The following is a 16,291-nucleotide window of genomic DNA, read 5'->3' on the forward strand; positions in this document are numbered from 1 at the left end:
TGAACTAAAGCTAAAATTATAAGGCTAAACATCTTCCTCAGTTTCAACATACATCCCATTACTCCACCATCTACAGGGTGTGTCAAAAGTCAGAAACTAGCCAAACATGTGATGCTTAATGATCCAACCACCATTCCCTTTAGACCACAGAGTAAAATGTTTGGTAAAATTATAATGATATAAATGTAACTTTTTTATTTATCCTTCAGATTTCCTTCAGCAAGCTCAAAATGAGGACAAACACCACTTATTCTTAACTGAAGTCTCACCGGGGATCTCCATAGTAGCCAGGCAAGCAGAATTCACAGTGTGGTCCATGGGTGTGGTGGGTACAGTAACACTGGCCTGTCTGGTTGTGGCAGTAGCCCTGTAGTGGGTCACCATGGCCATTACACTGACAAGGCACACAGCCTTCACCATCAGCTAGTGCAGAACCAAAGCTTCCTGGCCGACAATGCTCACAATGGGGCCCTGTTGTCCAGTCTAAAGGAGTGGAAAGGAAAAGGGACTTAAAATAGGATAAGTCGGACACTTTTTAGGCCAACAGTATCAACTCAAAATTACAAGGCAGATTAAGCTACACAATAAGACACACGACCAAAGTGTACATAGGGGCAATAAGATATGTAGGTAAATAAAAGACAATAGGAAACATTGTGTTTTGTAACCTAGTCAAAGACAGTTAGAGTGAAGATTAGGTACCCTGACAGTGGTCGCAGATTCCTGGTGCTGTAATGCAGGTGCTGTGGAAGTTACACCCACAGTCAACGTCACACTCCACCCCACTCAGCACTAGAGTAGCCGGATCTGAAGTCCAACCCAGAGAGCACTCACACTCGAATCGTGGACTGCCACTGCACTGGCCCTCACGACACTCGTTATAGCATCTACAAGAAAGAAAAGACAATCAGGCATTGTGCTAAACATGAAGTGAGATTAATGGAATGGATATTAATGGGCCCATAATGTGGCAAGAAACATTTTCCACAGCATAATACCACTTCTAACAGCCTGGACTATCATACTTATTTGACCTCCATTATCAAGACTGCAGAACTGCCACTCTGCTATGATTAATATTTTTCCCATTCTAATGGTTGATGTGAACATTACCAGATGCTGTTGGCCCGTATCTGCTTGATTATTATTATGCATTGCACTGCTGACAAATGATTGGCTAAACAGATAATTGCATGAATAAGTAGAGGTACAGATCCAGGGAAGGCATTCTACTAGATTGCGAAGCAGTACTGTGCGGATTTGATTGCATTAAAGGACATGAGCGTTAGTCAAGTCAAGTCAAGTCAGTGAGGTCTGGATGTTGAATGATCACCACCCCACATCATTCCCAACTCACAAACTCATTCAAAAAGTACTGGATGAAGCACCATCATTCCAGGTAACACAGTTCCACTGCTACACAACTCAATGCTGGGGGGCTTTCCACCTCTCTAGCCCAGGCCTGGCACGGTGCCAATAGGTTCATGTTTATCTGTTCCAGCTTGTCCTGCTTCTCTACAAGGACTAGACAAGCTGTATGTGCACACCTGGACATTGGAATCAGCAATGGGTCTGATGGGTCATTCAGCAAACTTAAAGTAGCTGAATGCGTTCATTAAAACAGGTGTCCATAAACATTTGGACATACAGTGTAAATTGTAGGTGTACCTAATGGTTAGGTGTTAGGTGCTGTTAGGTAATGGTAACTGTGTACTGTGAAGTGCTACTCACACACAAAACCGATACAAAATGAAGTAACGCATTGCTCACGTCTGATTGCAGTAATGTTCTCCGTCTCCAGTGAAGCCCCTCTCGCAATGGCACTCATAAGAGGTGGGGGTGTTCACGCAGGTGGCAGAAGGGTGGCAGGTATGGAGGCCCAATCGGCACTCCTCCACATCTGGACAAGACGGGTAAGACCACACGGCATCTCCATCACCCTCCATCCCTTCCAGCAGCTCCATCTCCATCTCAAGCTCCATCGGCCGTGGGGGGGACAAAGTCTGTGGCTCAGGACTAAAACAAGGAAAGGGATTTAAATGGGTGTTTGTGTCAATTCAAAGACTCATTTACTTTACACTTAAAGGATATAGGATGGGTATGCATGCATACTGTTTTGTCCTATTAGACATATCAGCATGTTTCAGTAGTAGTAAAAAAACAAAAAACTAAACTAAGGTTTAAGAAATTAAGGTTATCAAGTTGTACCTGGTGGCTTTCACTTCAGCAACCGCCACGGTGCAGTTAGTCACAGATGGGTCATTCATTCCTCCCCAGTCACCTTTCAAACACCTTAAAAATAAATAAGTATATAAGTAAATAAATAGCAGATGGAGAAAAAAGGAAGAGACATGCACTTATGAAACAATGTAACTATGTGACATGAACCAGAAACCCTGAACCAGAAGCCAGCTGCAGTCATCAGACGTTATTATTCATTACACTACATGAACAGTGTCTATATCCCACCTGCCAATAGTGGGATTGTTGTAGTCTCCACACCAGCCACACTGAAATGTCTGCAGGCATTCCGTACAGGTGGCTAAAGCTGAGCACTGCTTACACTGGGGAACGGAGTGGACGCTACGAAAGTAGACAAAAACATTTTAAAAATAATTCAACCATTCAAAAGCCCCCATCACTGAAGACAACACTTTAAGGGCTTTCAGATGCGAAGGACAATGTGAAGACAGAAAGTGAAAGGTTTATGAATCAACCCACTACTAACCATTAAGACATTCGCTTTGGAATCAGTCAGTGCTTAGAAATGCAGTGTCCTACCTGTCATACCAGTCTCTGCATTCTCCATATGGGAACTTGGTGAGGTAAGCAGCAAAGTAGAAGCAGGACTGAGCAGACTCACACCATGCACACTGGCTGGAGTTGGACAGACACTCTGCACACGTCATCCTCCTGTTACAAGCAGGAAAGTAGGCATATTATGGTTTAAAAAAAAAAAAAAAAACAGAGACAGATGAAAGGAAACCAATGAATTCAGGTAATAATTAGTTCCCACTTACTGACTGCAGACTTTAGGGCAACCTCCAGGGTCGCGGATGGAACCTTCCAGCCTCCCACGGCGACTGCAGAGGTAATCACCTTTCTTACTGGAGTTGATTTGCCACTCGCAGTAGGGGTCCTGCAGGGGAAACAATAATAGCTTAGACAACACTGCTCTCAACAGTGTCAGTATTGCTGACTGGTAAAAGTGGGTGATGGGAGGATATTTTATAGGTAGTACAATCATTTAAATCACTATCATCACTGTCCTGCAAAAACTTCAAACTTTTTGTTGTTTTAATTTATTTACAGAATTTGATTCTGGCAGATGTCCTTTATTGTATTATTGTCCTTTATTGTATCAAAACGTGATGCTGAATGGACCAATAGAAATGCTCCAAGATCTCTTAGAATGACTGACTTCCAGATTTTTTTTTTCCTTCTCCTGTAAAGTTGCCATTACAGAAAAACACTGTTACAGCATGACAGTAACAATATGCTTTACTGAGCACACTGATGTTTACTAAGCACCGATTGAACGCCTTGTCTGTAGCACAATTACCATGATGATGAACTTTTGTGCCATAATTTTATATATTTCTTATATTTTATATTTGAAAACATCTACAAGTAGCATAAGATCACATTGCTGCCATATAACTCAAATTTAGAAAAACTCTATAGGAGCCCAAGCAGCAGGTCTCCTATCATGCAACAGAGTGTAGCCATGAATCATGTACTGTATGCTGGTTGGCAAGACAGGTGGACATCTGTGTAGTACCTGAGTGCATGCTGCACAGTCTCTGTACTCCTCACACAGCGTACAGTGTTGGGGGTTGAGCAGCAGGTGGCGTTCTCCTCCTTTTGGCTCTAGGCAGGGCTCATGACTGACATTGGCACGGAGTGAACACACATTGGTGGTAGGACACCAGCCGCAGGACTGGTCGGACAGGCAGGCTGAGCAAGAGCGGTATTCAAAACAGGACTCAGAGCGATAGGGCTCCAAAAATAAGAAGGAGATCTCCTGTAGTTAACAACAAAGGAAGAAAAATTAAGAAAAAAATATTACAATCTTAAACCAAATGCACAACTCTGGGAATAAGCCAAACCCTAACCGTAGGAGAAACCTAACTGTGCTGAAGCCAAACTAAAAAGTTAAACTTAAAAGAACTTTGAATTAAGTTCAGGCTCTGAAAACTGAAATCTCAAACTAAAAAAAGAATGCCCTTACGCTTCCTCCAGGCAAGGCAGTTCTATTCCAGATCAGGGTCATCTCACTAGTCTGGCCTGACGCAGAGTTGTTGAGGTAGCCCTCCGCCTGGACCAGGTAACGGTTTCCCCGTGTCAGGTTCTGGAACAGACGAGACCCATCTGGCCGAGTTAGCAGACGGCTCTCCTTCTCCTCCTGAGCTGACCAGCGTCCCAGCACATCCGTCTGAGCCCACAAAAGAGTTTTATGTCATTAACATCACACTTACAAACACTTACCACACAGAGAATGTAACTGAACAAGAACTTTTCAGAAACCCGGTTCCATCCAGTTCACAAAGTTTGCCTACAGTCAGCGACTGTGTTTTGCCTTTGCATGGCAGCACATCACTCCTAAATGGGTGGTGTTGAAAGCACATTCCTGATATTGACACTTCAGCAAAACATCAGTGTGTGTGTGTTGTCTTCTCACCAGCTGAACAGAGTTGGGCCCTCCAGCCATCTGAGCAGTGAAGTGAATCTTCTGGATCCGAGCCCACACAGAGACAGTCTCCTGGGGAGGGGGAGCAGGAGGTGGGGCACCCCACAAGGGGTGAATAAAACCACGGAATTGCAGAGTGACATCCATCTCAGTGGAGGGGTTGAGCGTGATGGAGGTACTTCTTAGAATGGACACCTGTGAAGAGGAAGGAGACACGGATGTAGACGAAAAACAGACGAACAGATACGAAATCATGTACACAGAAAGCATGGCAGGGAAAAAGGAATATATGGATGAGAGTATCTTTTTAAGCTTATATTATCTGGCAGAGGTTACACCTGAATTTGATTAAGATGATGGATTATGAGGATAAAGATATGTTAAACCGGAGTGACTACTGTAGTTGCGGTGGAGTGTGTTAGTGACTGAAGCAGGACTCCACCAACGTGCAACCACAACCAGCATTTGCTACAAGTACAACGCTGTGTCTCCTTCGCTATGCTACACATTGAAAACACTAAACAACGTTAACATTTGTTTATTAAGTTGGACTATCCAACAAAATAATATAAAAAAATACTTGTGCAGAACTTGTTAAATGTAGTGTGCACTCTGCCACTCAGCAGAGAGAGAGTGCCATGCCTGGCATTAGGAATGGTGCCAATAGGTTTGTTATCTGCTAATCTATTCCTAATAGGGCATATAGTGTACAGTATAAAGTTTAAAAAAATCTTGACGGTCAATAGTACTTTTATGTAGGACCTCATAGCTGACCACATCAACAGACTGACCAACCAAGTGGACACTCTGTCACTAATTTATCCATGTTTTTTTAATGAATAAAATACATACATTTTCTAGTTATGTTATTTAAATACTCTATTTACTCTATATCTATTTATCTGAATATTAAATCCATAAAAATAAAAATAAAAATCCAACTCTAGCACAGACAGGAGTAGAACAAAAAACAAAGCAAGACAGCAACTACAACTGTAATGGACAAAGAGGGACAGAAAAGACACTGTCTGAAGACACAGGTCCAGTGATACTGCAGGAGGAATTGAAGCTAAAGAGAAAGAAAAGGTCAGCGTGCCCGGAGAGTCCTGACGTACCTTGTCAGGCTGCGACTGGTTGCGTGGATGCTGGAAGGTGAGCAGGTGCAGTCCCGGGACATAGTTCTCGGTGCGACAGGAGGGGAGGGAGGTCAGGAAACGCGTCCGCTCCCCCCACCAGCCGTACGCCCCTGAGATCTGGTCCACGCGGCACGCACTACGCTCTGCCAGGGGTTAGAGTTTACAGTTCAACACAAAGTCTATGCAGTATTGAGGTTTTTCGCATAAGCATCATCAAAGAGACAGCAGAGTCTATGGCATTCATTTTCACGCAATCAGGGAAGGGTGATGTACCTAAATACACAGTAGACCATGATAACCAGTATGCACAACCACAGACCAATGAGCAAATCATCATTTCACAGACAAAGGTAAGTTTTCAAGTCATGAAATACTGATTTGCTAAAACGCTCTGTGGGTGCACATTAGCACCATGATCCAGCTCAGAGATTCTTTGCTTGATAATTAATTAGTCATGCTGATCTTTCTTTATTCCATGTTCCTACCTGAGACTGGTAAACAGGAATCATTCTGCACACACCAGCCAAAATCACCAGGAGCACGCGGTAGAGAGTTGGGCACCCCACTGAATACCAGGCATGACTGGCAGTCAGAGAGGAAACGGGCCAAACCCAAACAGCCAGTGCTACCACACTACAGATATAAACACACAAACAAAAGCTGCTATTTAAAACACTGTAGACAGAAAAAAATGAAAGAAAAAGAACACCACAACAGGGACCACTGCAGAGTAATAATTAGCAAACTTTAAGAGAAAGGGTACAAAAGCTTGTTACCGGGTCAGTTGGCTGATACTCCCGACAGCGACCCTCACACCAACTGCACTCTGGATTTTTAAGACACAGACTCTCATCAGGTGCCTCAGCACACACAGCATCCTATTAGACAGAAACATACACATACAAGAAAACCTTACTTCTACTACAGACTGGTTGATTGTGATAATATATTGTCATGCAAAAACCTAGTATCTCTTTTTTTTGTTATTTTCCCACTGTGAATGTGAATCTGGCAGTTCCTCTTTAACACATGTTTAAAAAGAAGATTACCAAAATATAGATTTTATTATAAAAGAGAGAGAGAGAGAGAGCTGAGTCACATGACTGGAGGACTGTGCAAAGTTCAGAGAAACACACACACACACACACACACACACACACACACACACACACACACACAGATGTGAGTCAACCCAAATGTGCTTTATTTACACATAAGTGCATCAGTCACACCAAAAACACTACTTCTCTAAACCTGAGTTTCTAGCATTAATCTGTGTGGTGGCTCTTGCACCATGGATAGGAAGTTTCTCTAAGCGTTCTCTAAGGTCTTAAACTTTATCTACTATTCAAAATGACCAGTAAACATACATGTGTTTCCTACATTTTTATATTTTTATATATATATGAGCTGTCTCTCACCACTTTCTTTAGGTACTATTTTGTCTCATATCATCCTAGATGTACCGTTTCATTAATTCTGACTTAGTATGTTTCTCCAGAACAGAGCTGAGCAGAGCCCATATCAAATAAAATCTTCTTCAATGACTTTGTTTACTTCTTAAACATTTAATTATACAGCGGTAAAAGGGCAAAAACTGTGGAACCTCCCTTTAATTTTCTGTACTAAAGACTTGTGCAAGTAAGAGTTCCATCGTACCTGGATAATTTTTTTTTGTACTTTTTACTTATAACAGTTATGATGATAATTTACAAATTGCACTCACTCTGTCTCCAGGATCACTGATGACAAACAGTGGGACTTTGTATGCCACCAGGTCGCCAAGTGCAACCCCGCTATAGCCGCCAGCAACAAGTAGTACACGACCGTCCATCACAGCGGCAACATGGGAGTAACGACCTCTCACCGGCTGACTTCCTATTGGATTATGAATGGAAAAAGCACTTTAGACACACAAGGCTTAAACAGCATTAGCTATGATCAAGGGAAATATGTATATTGCTGTTTTTACATTCACTGCCCAGCTCTCCTCTTTTCATTCTATTAATAAAAATACACTTACGATGCTGCAGATTCTCTCCAGCAGAAACCCACTGGTGGCATCCAAGGTGGTAGAAGAAGATCTCTTCGTCATAGCACTTTTCCTCCATGTAATGGATGTGCACATTGCCACCTGAAGAACAAAGACCGCCCATTTTTAGCACAATTTAATGACAGCTGAAAAGTTTGTAATGGTTGTCCAAACACACACACTCCACAGCTTGGTTACTGTGAAATGACCGCAAAATGTGAAGTAAAAGAACTAACACTAACCATACACCACCATGTAATTGCCAATGATGGAGGCTGAATGGAAGGCTCGCTCTCGGGGTCCGTTAGCAGGGAAACGGGAACGGAGGGAGGTCCAGAAACGTTTATCCACATGAAACACGTCTGTGGAGTTTACCCGCACACTGAACCTGAGGAAAAGAAAGCTCTTGAAAGGCATGTATGGAATTAGGACTACTGTCCTATTCCAAACAAATCTACCTGAATAGGTCTTCACTGAAAATGGTTTTTACACTGCTATAGAGGAGGAGAACATTGTGTAAACTTGATTTTTTCCACAAAACGTCATACCTGGCTGTAGTGGGTCTATGTCCTCCATATACTAGCAGAGTTCTAGATGGAGCGTGAAAGACCATGCTGTGACCTGCAGTGGCAGGAGGCTTTCCACCATATGGCTGCACCGTCTCCCAGACTCCGTTCCACAGCCGAAAGCGGTAGAGAGAGGAGGAAAACATGTCTTCTTCTGTGCGCCCTGTGGACATAAAGGGGAAATGGGAGAGAAAGCTTTAAAAAAAAAATAATAATAATAACTAAAAAAAAAAAGAAAAAGAAAAAAGAAAACTGCTATAGTGCTCATGAGCAAGGCACTAAAGCATACCAACTAACTGAAAATATCAGTAGGTACAGAAGCGTTCTTTTATAATGACAGCAGGAAGAGGTCTGTATGATGGCTCAATATGTTGTTAAGAAAGCTGTTATTTTGCAACTACTGGTTACATAATGAGTACTCTGTTACATGTAGTCCTGTTGACCTTTCTAATATGAGCTTACACTTACCCCCAAATATATAAAGATAGTTGTCTACAATAGCCGCTGCATGATTTGCCAGCCTAGGAGCCCCTGGGGCAGAAGACTGGCCAAGCTGTTGCCATTCATCTTGCTGTGGGCGGTATAACCAGACATCACTAGCCAATGAGTGGTTGGCAAGCTCACCACCATAGATCACCATGTTACCCTGCCATTCCACTGCTGTGTGAGAATGCCGTGCACTCTTTTAAAAGAAAAAGAGAAAAAACAGAAAATTAGCCGACCAACATAACGTACACACAATCAATGCAAGCAGAAAGAGTGACAAAAAACACACAAAAAAAAAATAAGGATCTTACAGGGGCAACAGAGTGTAGCTTCTTCTCCCATTTATTGGTTGAGAAATTGTACTCCATGAGGTCACCCAGTGCTCTGTTCAAGTCAAAACCTGAAATACGAAATAATATCCATTTAGAGACTTAAAGAATCCGGCACTTCTTCATTTTGTTATGAGTATCCTTGGCATGATCATTTATACTGAATACCGCAACAATTTACATTTGTAATACTACAAATTCATTAGTCTGTATGCATAGTCTAACTGCCATCAACATCACTGACACAGGGAGAAGGATTGCTTTCAGCAAAATTACACTGCTACTGTTTAGGTGTTTAGCATCTGCAGCCTAGCATTAGCCACCTGGCTATAGTTACCCTTCTACCTTAAAGCACCATTATGTATCATATTTACCTTAAAATAGCAGCTTCAAAATCATTGTGATGCACCAATGACCTGTAATGTTGAGAACAGCATCTCCATAATTGCTACTCTGGGCAATGCTAATCTATGTAACTTTGGTGAAACGGAGCAGGACAACGATTAAAATCCTGTAATCTTGCTCTACTAGCGCAGTCTTCATTATTCTTATACTTCAGATCCCGGTTCTGTACCTCTCAGCTTATCCAGAAAAATGTCTGTGTAAAGTGTGTCCTTAAGGGGTGGCTCAAAGCATGAATTACACTTTGTCCTCCTTAAATTCATATTATTTGCCTGTCCAGCACCGAGTGGGGCCAGTAGTTACTTCGAATGACATTAAGACTTTCTCCAGAGCCTGGGAAAGAATAGTACCCTAAAGGTACACATATGGCTGTAAGATGGTGGTATATGCAACAATTTATGGCAGTAAGGGAGTATTGTGTGTAATGTAAACTAGAGATATAAGGACTAATCGACTATGTATCAGTATTGGCCAATGTTCAGCCCAAATATGCGATCAGGTGACATTTCTATCCAATCCCGAGAGCTGGTCAGATCATATGATCCATATCTGGTGAGTTGCTCTGCACTGTGTGCAGCACATCAGTCACAGGACCCTGCAGTTCCTCATTCAACAGCTATATGAGTAATATGGATCTCACTCATGGCTACAGAAGCCTGTTATAGCCAGTGTAGAAATCTGCTCTGCATGCAGAGCCTCTGGTGGTTTTTGGACATATCTGATTCAAGTTCAAATATTTGTAATATGTGTAAAACTAGCTCTGCCTCGCGAGAAAGCAGTGTAAACGCTTTTAAAACAACTATCCAGAAAACGTACCACTCCGAAGAGTACATCAGTTAATACAGTGGGTGTGAGAATACAGCTGAGCTAGCAAGCAAACACCACCAACGACCCTCTTAACTACTGAACCTTCTTTTCTAACTACTGAACCTTCTATGCTCAGTCACAGAGCACCCACAAAGACTTCTTCCCACTCACACTACAGCTGAATTTCCACCCATTCAGTTCAGTTGGAAATAACCATACAGATTATATCAACCTGTACATTTAAACTGCTTTAAACGAGTGCAATATGGTACATAGAGAGTATGTATAGTGTATGTGTAGTGTGTATAATGTGTGTGTATGTGTGTATATATATATTTATCAAATACGGTATAAGTTAATTGTAAAGTGTAAATATTTAGTATTCAAATTTTTGTACTTTTGTCAAGAGGAGACCCCAGTCTTTTCACTCTTCTATAAACGTACCTCCAAACATGTACAAGGCCCTGGTGGAGGACAAGTAGACCCCAGCTGATGCAGTCCGAGGGGAGGCCTTGACATCCCCAGTGTTAACCTCCCACCACTGTCCCACACCACTGTTGTCACGGAGACCAAGCTGACAGCTCTGACCAACAAAGCCAGAGTTACAGAGGCAACGCTCTCCCCTCTAAAGGAAAGCAAGCAAGCAAGCAAGAGATATCACAATTACAGTTATGCTTTATACACACAGAAATCTAAATTATTTACTTAATTTCTAAATGGGTAGTCAGAGTAATCACACAGATACTGGTGCTATAACATCCAGGAATATTATCAACATGCAGTAGCCATGCACCAAAATGTTAGCCACTGATACAATAAATAAAAAAAATGAACAAAAGTGGCACTAACAGAGAAAATGGCTTTTTTTTGCATTCAACATTTCTAGTAAAGCAGTAGAACCACAAGCAAAACTACGAGCCTACCTTATCACAGTGACCGTGGTCATGGTGGGTACAATCTGAAGAGCAGAGCCGCTTAGTGCAGTCCACCCCTCCCCAGCCCTGATGGCACTGGCAACGGGATGAGGCTGAATCGCAGCGCCCATGACCTCCACAGTCCCCAGGGCAAAGTGAGAACGTATAAGTGGCATTGAAACCCAGCAGGTTGTAGTTAGCATCACTGAAGAGGTGGAGCAGCATCTGCAAATGAGGAGCAGAGGTAAGAACAGGAAGAAATGGTAGAAAGAGGGAGAAGAAATAGGATGTAGGTCCCAGCGTAGGCAACATGTGGCTTGATGCGGGTACAATATGCGCTCACAAGGCATCTGATATTAATGTTTGCTGCTAATATCTTGACTATGCAAAGTATGCAAAACATGCCTTCACTTTAAAGTCTCTCATAAACTTATAGGGGATTCTAAGAAATTTACAGCAGGTTTAACAGTCTGAGGAAATCACAAGCAAAACTGAGTAGCTCATGTTAAACTGCAATAAGGTGCACTTCCACTATCTCCACCCATTATTTACAAAGTACTCCCTAATACGTTTATGCACGAGGAAAAGCAATTATGTTTCGCCCTATGCACAAGGTCCATAAACTGCATGTGCATCATACATAGCATGCAGGCAAAATCAGTCCAATATGCACCTAAACAGACCTAGTACAGCATACTCAGACAGGATGAAGAAAGATAAATAAAAGTGGAAGTGGACAAGAATTAATTGGCTGATGTTCCCCAGGATTTCCTGTCATACAAACCAGCATTACGTAAATGGAACTAAATCCAAACATCCACAAGGTTTCTCCATCAGCAATGCTTAAATGCTCTGCAGTTTATGTACTTATGACTGAAAGATGCCCTTTCAAACAAACCATCATGAAATCAAGAGCTGTCAGTTACACACATTTTCTCATATTTCTGCTTTGTGTTTCCTATTTAAACTTCTCTGAACACCCAAGTTTAATATTATCCAAAAATGTCAACATATCAAAATGTGTCTAATATAAGTACTGCTCCTGACGCTTACCAATATCAAAAACAATCTTGAGAAAAGTCCTAACAGAAAGTCTACGTCAGATCCATGATGTGTTTTTAAAGTGCAGAACCGTTCACAACTCTGCTCTTATCAGAATCTTTATTAGTGGGTTTTAAGAAGAACAGTTTGTAAATATGGCTCAATGTTGATTAGCTTAGGTAAGGCAGGATAAGTCCTCCAACTCAGACTAAGAACTGGCTTAAACAAAGATAAATGATAAAGTTGCCACTGCACAACACAACACTTTAAGCACTGCAAAACAATCTGTAAAACAATGTTTTTCGCCTTCTGATGCAGCCTAAACTGAGCTATCATCATGCCCTGACAACGCAGTGCACTGGGTAATGGACTTTAAATCAACACAGCAACTTTCCTTGATTCCACAGAGGCTACAAATCCATTCACTCATGGAGCAGGAACGTTTTCTGCTCACCTTGCCAGACTTTGCCTCTATTGGTTGGGGAAGTGTAGTGCCACTCAGACTTGCTAGCAGGGGGCTCTGATAGGAGTCTCCATCATAGATGAACAGGTAGTCATAGGTGCACTCTGTCTCCATGAAAGTGAAATTGAGCACTATGTGATAATTGCTGCCAGGAGCTGCGAGAGAAGGAAAAAGAGGGTTTATCTGTGAGCAGAATGATCGGTGTAGAATATTATAATGATAAACTGTAGAAGAAAAACACTGTATCCTTTATGAATGATCCTGCATTGCAACAATAAATGTAATGTAATACCTTTTAATATAACTGTTATATTAACTGTTAATAACTGTTAATATTATGTCTTAAAATAGCCAGTAAGACTAATAAGACAAAAAGAATAAGTGAGCTTTTTTAAAGCCCCCTCCTAGCATTTTAAAAGCTCAGAGTTACAGACACGACAATGAAAGTGACAGAAGCATATGTCCTGACGTGCTCAAGTAATATTGCAGACTTTACACATATGCAGCGTTATGCAGTTTTCATGAGTAGTCTTGTGCAGATCCACCAAACTTCCATAGTGGAGTAACAGTGTTTTGGCCCAGAGGGACAAATGACAGAGATACTGATCTCCTTATTACAATCAGTGGAGCGGCAACATTATTCTGAAGCTGCTATTTTACGGTACAATTGCTGCATAATGTTGCCTTTAAGCTAGAGTTGCAAACAACAGTGTGAGTAAAAGTAGGCAAACTGTTTAAGCAATACTGCAAAGTTCATGAGCAACTGAGTCAACATTAGGAGGGAATCAATATTACATATAAAAACCCGGGACACATGTTGTTTTGGATGGTAATTAAAATGGCTATATTTGTGTTGTAGACATCACAACCCCTAGTGTGTCCTTTTCTCCAGATAATTTAGGATGCCTTATGCTGCATAAGATTTCTTATCCATTTTGTCATTTATAGGACTCTTTATATTTTTATTGTTCTGTATCTTATTTTATTTATATCTTCATATAATACCATTAATCTGCTCTTGTTTTTGTTCTTTTCACTACTTTTGTGCTTCTGTAGTTTGTGAATTGCCATGTGGGGATTAATGTAGTAATCCTTGAGAATTTCCCCACTGCGGGACTAATAAAGGACTATCTTATCTTATCTTATCTTATCTTATCTATCCATCTATCTATCTATCTGTCTGTCTGTCTGTCTGTCTGTCTGTCTGTCTGTCTATACAAATCTAAACCAATAAGTTTGCCTACAACGCACCATTTCACATCAGACGACTCTGAATTATTCTGTTTACATTTAAGTGACTAAATTATGCAGAATATTTGAAAATTTATAAAACACCCTTTTAGTTCCTGTGTACTACTAATTTGGTGTATTAATGACTCTCCTTCCTCTAATATTTTGCTGTATCATGGATAGAGTATGTATGGTCACACATTTTGCCACACAAACATCACCTTCTACTTAAAATAAGCACAGTAAGCACTGTTAGACATCAAAGCAGACACTGCTGAAGCAAGTGTCAAAGTCAGACACCTACAAACAACTGCAGTCAATCCATTCCTCTTGACACTCACCTGTGATGAGCCATTCACAGTTCCCATTCACTGAATAGTTTCCTGGCCCGTCTGTGACATATCCTGGGGGTCCTCTCAGGATCTGCCTTTGGCCTTTACAGTCCCCTGCCCAACACACAGGGGCCAGCAGGAAAGGCAGGAACAGCGCAGGAACAAGGGAATCCATTCTCTCCTCCAGCCAGATGTGGAGGAGGGAGGCAGTGAGAGCTGGAGGTCTTGCTTGCTCACAGTTTGGGGACCTTATAAGAGAAATGTAGCTAGCTAAAATGTCAAGGTCTGCAAGCAAACATACAAACAATCAACGTTACAACTGCCTTACAGATAGATAGCTACCTGAACAAAGAATCGAAGTGACTGGTAGCAGTTTTACTAGGAAAGACGACTAACGTTAGCAAACATCGACAAAACTGGCAAAACTGGTGGACCTTTCGACTTTGGCCATCACAGGGTTGGCACTGAAGTACCTAGCGGTTCGTTCAGCTAGCTTTAATAACGAAGCCTTGCTCTTAGGAGAGCTAAGCTAGCTATGTTAGCTAGCTAATATACAAGCAGGATATGACATATTTGACATAGCTAATTCAGTCGGCACAAGAGCAACGAAAACAATAGTCGTTTCTGAAAGGTTGCAGCCCGTTGGCAAGCCTGTTACACCAAGAGATAAGCTAGCTAGCTAGGTCCAGCTAACGCTGCACAGACCTCCAGCTGCTAGCATACGAGTCACATCTGCATTAAAGCTCAACAAACCCTTTATCGTTAACTTACCAATTTCCGAGTCCTTATCTTCATTCTTTAAAGCATATATTTACTGATTAATTACATTCTGCCAATCCTACTACTGCTGCTGCTACTAAATCTGATCATATCGCCTGACTGAGCTAACCCAGCTAACTGTTATTGTTGTGATAGCGGTCGGTTCCACGAGAACGTCTCAAGGCGGCGCAGGACGGCGGCCTTTAAAGGCTCCACTAGCGGGCTAACGTTAGCAGCCTTTTGCGGTCTACAGTTGTATCTAGATCTACTGCGACCAAAGTCACTTTAAATGTCGCCGACGGTCCAGTCGTATATTATAACATCAGTTTTGCGACCCCAGACTACTCTACATAGCACAGAGCCCAGAGTAGGACTTCTATGGAAGGATGTTAGTGCTAGCTAGCTTTGCTGTTTGTGCTGAAGACCCTCAGCAGCATCTGTATGTATTAGCAGTGAATGAATCATTCTTTGAACCGATTCTTTTCAATACAGTCAAGTATTGAATCACAAGCGCATTTCTGGTATTTAGCTACGTATTTGTAAATCACATAAGCTCTGAATCAAATTAAATTGTTTCGAATTACAGCGTATATGGAGGGACTGAGAAGAAATGCCATTGCTGGACGAAAAAGAATGAATTGGACGTTGGATTCATTCACTGACAATTTAAAGAATCGGTTTGGTAAACTGAATCACTGAACCCTAATAATAAAACAGTGCCTGCATTGCTCTCCATCAGGAGCTATCAGGACTGCAATCTCAAACATGTGTCTTGAAAATGTCTTATATCCTCATTAGCACGTTTCTATATTAGATTAGTAAAACAATCAATCAGTCATTTTGGGAATTTGTTACTCAAGTATTATATGCAGACAATACTATATAAATATTTATTATATTGTTTCTTAAATGACTGTAATGTTCAGGGCATTAAATAGGGTTATATCCAATTTTATATATTTTTATATCCATTTTATCCATTCATTTGTCCTCTTATGAATGTCTCTGTGGGTTTTGTTTCTTTTGAGGTGCTCCCACAAACATACCATGTTGTAACTTTATGTCTGTGTGTTCACACACTTCGTTGTTCACATCTCCATCCAT

General features: G+C 41.4%; 1 protein-coding gene across 2 annotated transcripts in view; it reads right to left on the reverse strand.

The window, feature by feature from the left end:
- megf8 (multiple EGF-like-domains 8) overlaps positions 1 to 15,645 on the reverse strand; it is a 29,821-nt gene extending 14,176 nt beyond the window's left edge. For both annotated transcript variants that reach the window (XR_011980611.1, XM_072691839.1), the window contains exons 1-24: positions 15,200 to 15,645; positions 14,438 to 14,676; positions 12,858 to 13,021; positions 11,372 to 11,587; positions 10,893 to 11,073; positions 9,222 to 9,310; positions 8,893 to 9,106; positions 8,407 to 8,587; positions 8,101 to 8,246; positions 7,850 to 7,960; positions 7,553 to 7,704; positions 6,603 to 6,704; positions 6,312 to 6,459; positions 5,806 to 5,969; positions 4,682 to 4,885; positions 4,232 to 4,435; positions 3,782 to 4,024; positions 3,021 to 3,139; positions 2,782 to 2,913; positions 2,470 to 2,583; positions 2,209 to 2,292; positions 1,771 to 2,016; positions 703 to 887; positions 270 to 483 (exon numbers count right to left, since the gene is read on the reverse strand). Coding sequence is in view for 1 of the 2 variants with exons in the window: in XM_072691839.1 (XP_072547940.1) it covers positions 270 to 483; positions 703 to 887; positions 1,771 to 2,016; positions 2,209 to 2,292; positions 2,470 to 2,583; positions 2,782 to 2,913; positions 3,021 to 3,139; positions 3,782 to 4,024; positions 4,232 to 4,435; positions 4,682 to 4,885; positions 5,806 to 5,969; positions 6,312 to 6,459; positions 6,603 to 6,704; positions 7,553 to 7,704; positions 7,850 to 7,960; positions 8,101 to 8,246; positions 8,407 to 8,587; positions 8,893 to 9,106; positions 9,222 to 9,310; positions 10,893 to 11,073; positions 11,372 to 11,587; positions 12,858 to 13,021; positions 14,438 to 14,603 (3,779 nt within the window). In the remaining variant the exon portion in view is untranslated. The remainder of the gene's footprint in view (positions 1 to 269; positions 484 to 702; positions 888 to 1,770; positions 2,017 to 2,208; positions 2,293 to 2,469; positions 2,584 to 2,781; positions 2,914 to 3,020; positions 3,140 to 3,781; positions 4,025 to 4,231; positions 4,436 to 4,681; positions 4,886 to 5,805; positions 5,970 to 6,311; positions 6,460 to 6,602; positions 6,705 to 7,552; positions 7,705 to 7,849; positions 7,961 to 8,100; positions 8,247 to 8,406; positions 8,588 to 8,892; positions 9,107 to 9,221; positions 9,311 to 10,892; positions 11,074 to 11,371; positions 11,588 to 12,857; positions 13,022 to 14,437; positions 14,677 to 15,199) is intronic.
- Positions 15,646 to 16,291: the final 646 nt, after the last annotated feature.

Source organism: Salminus brasiliensis, chromosome 1 (assembly GCF_030463535.1).
Source record: "Salminus brasiliensis chromosome 1, fSalBra1.hap2, whole genome shotgun sequence".
Lineage (NCBI taxonomy): Eukaryota > Metazoa > Chordata > Actinopteri > Characiformes > Bryconidae > Salminus > Salminus brasiliensis.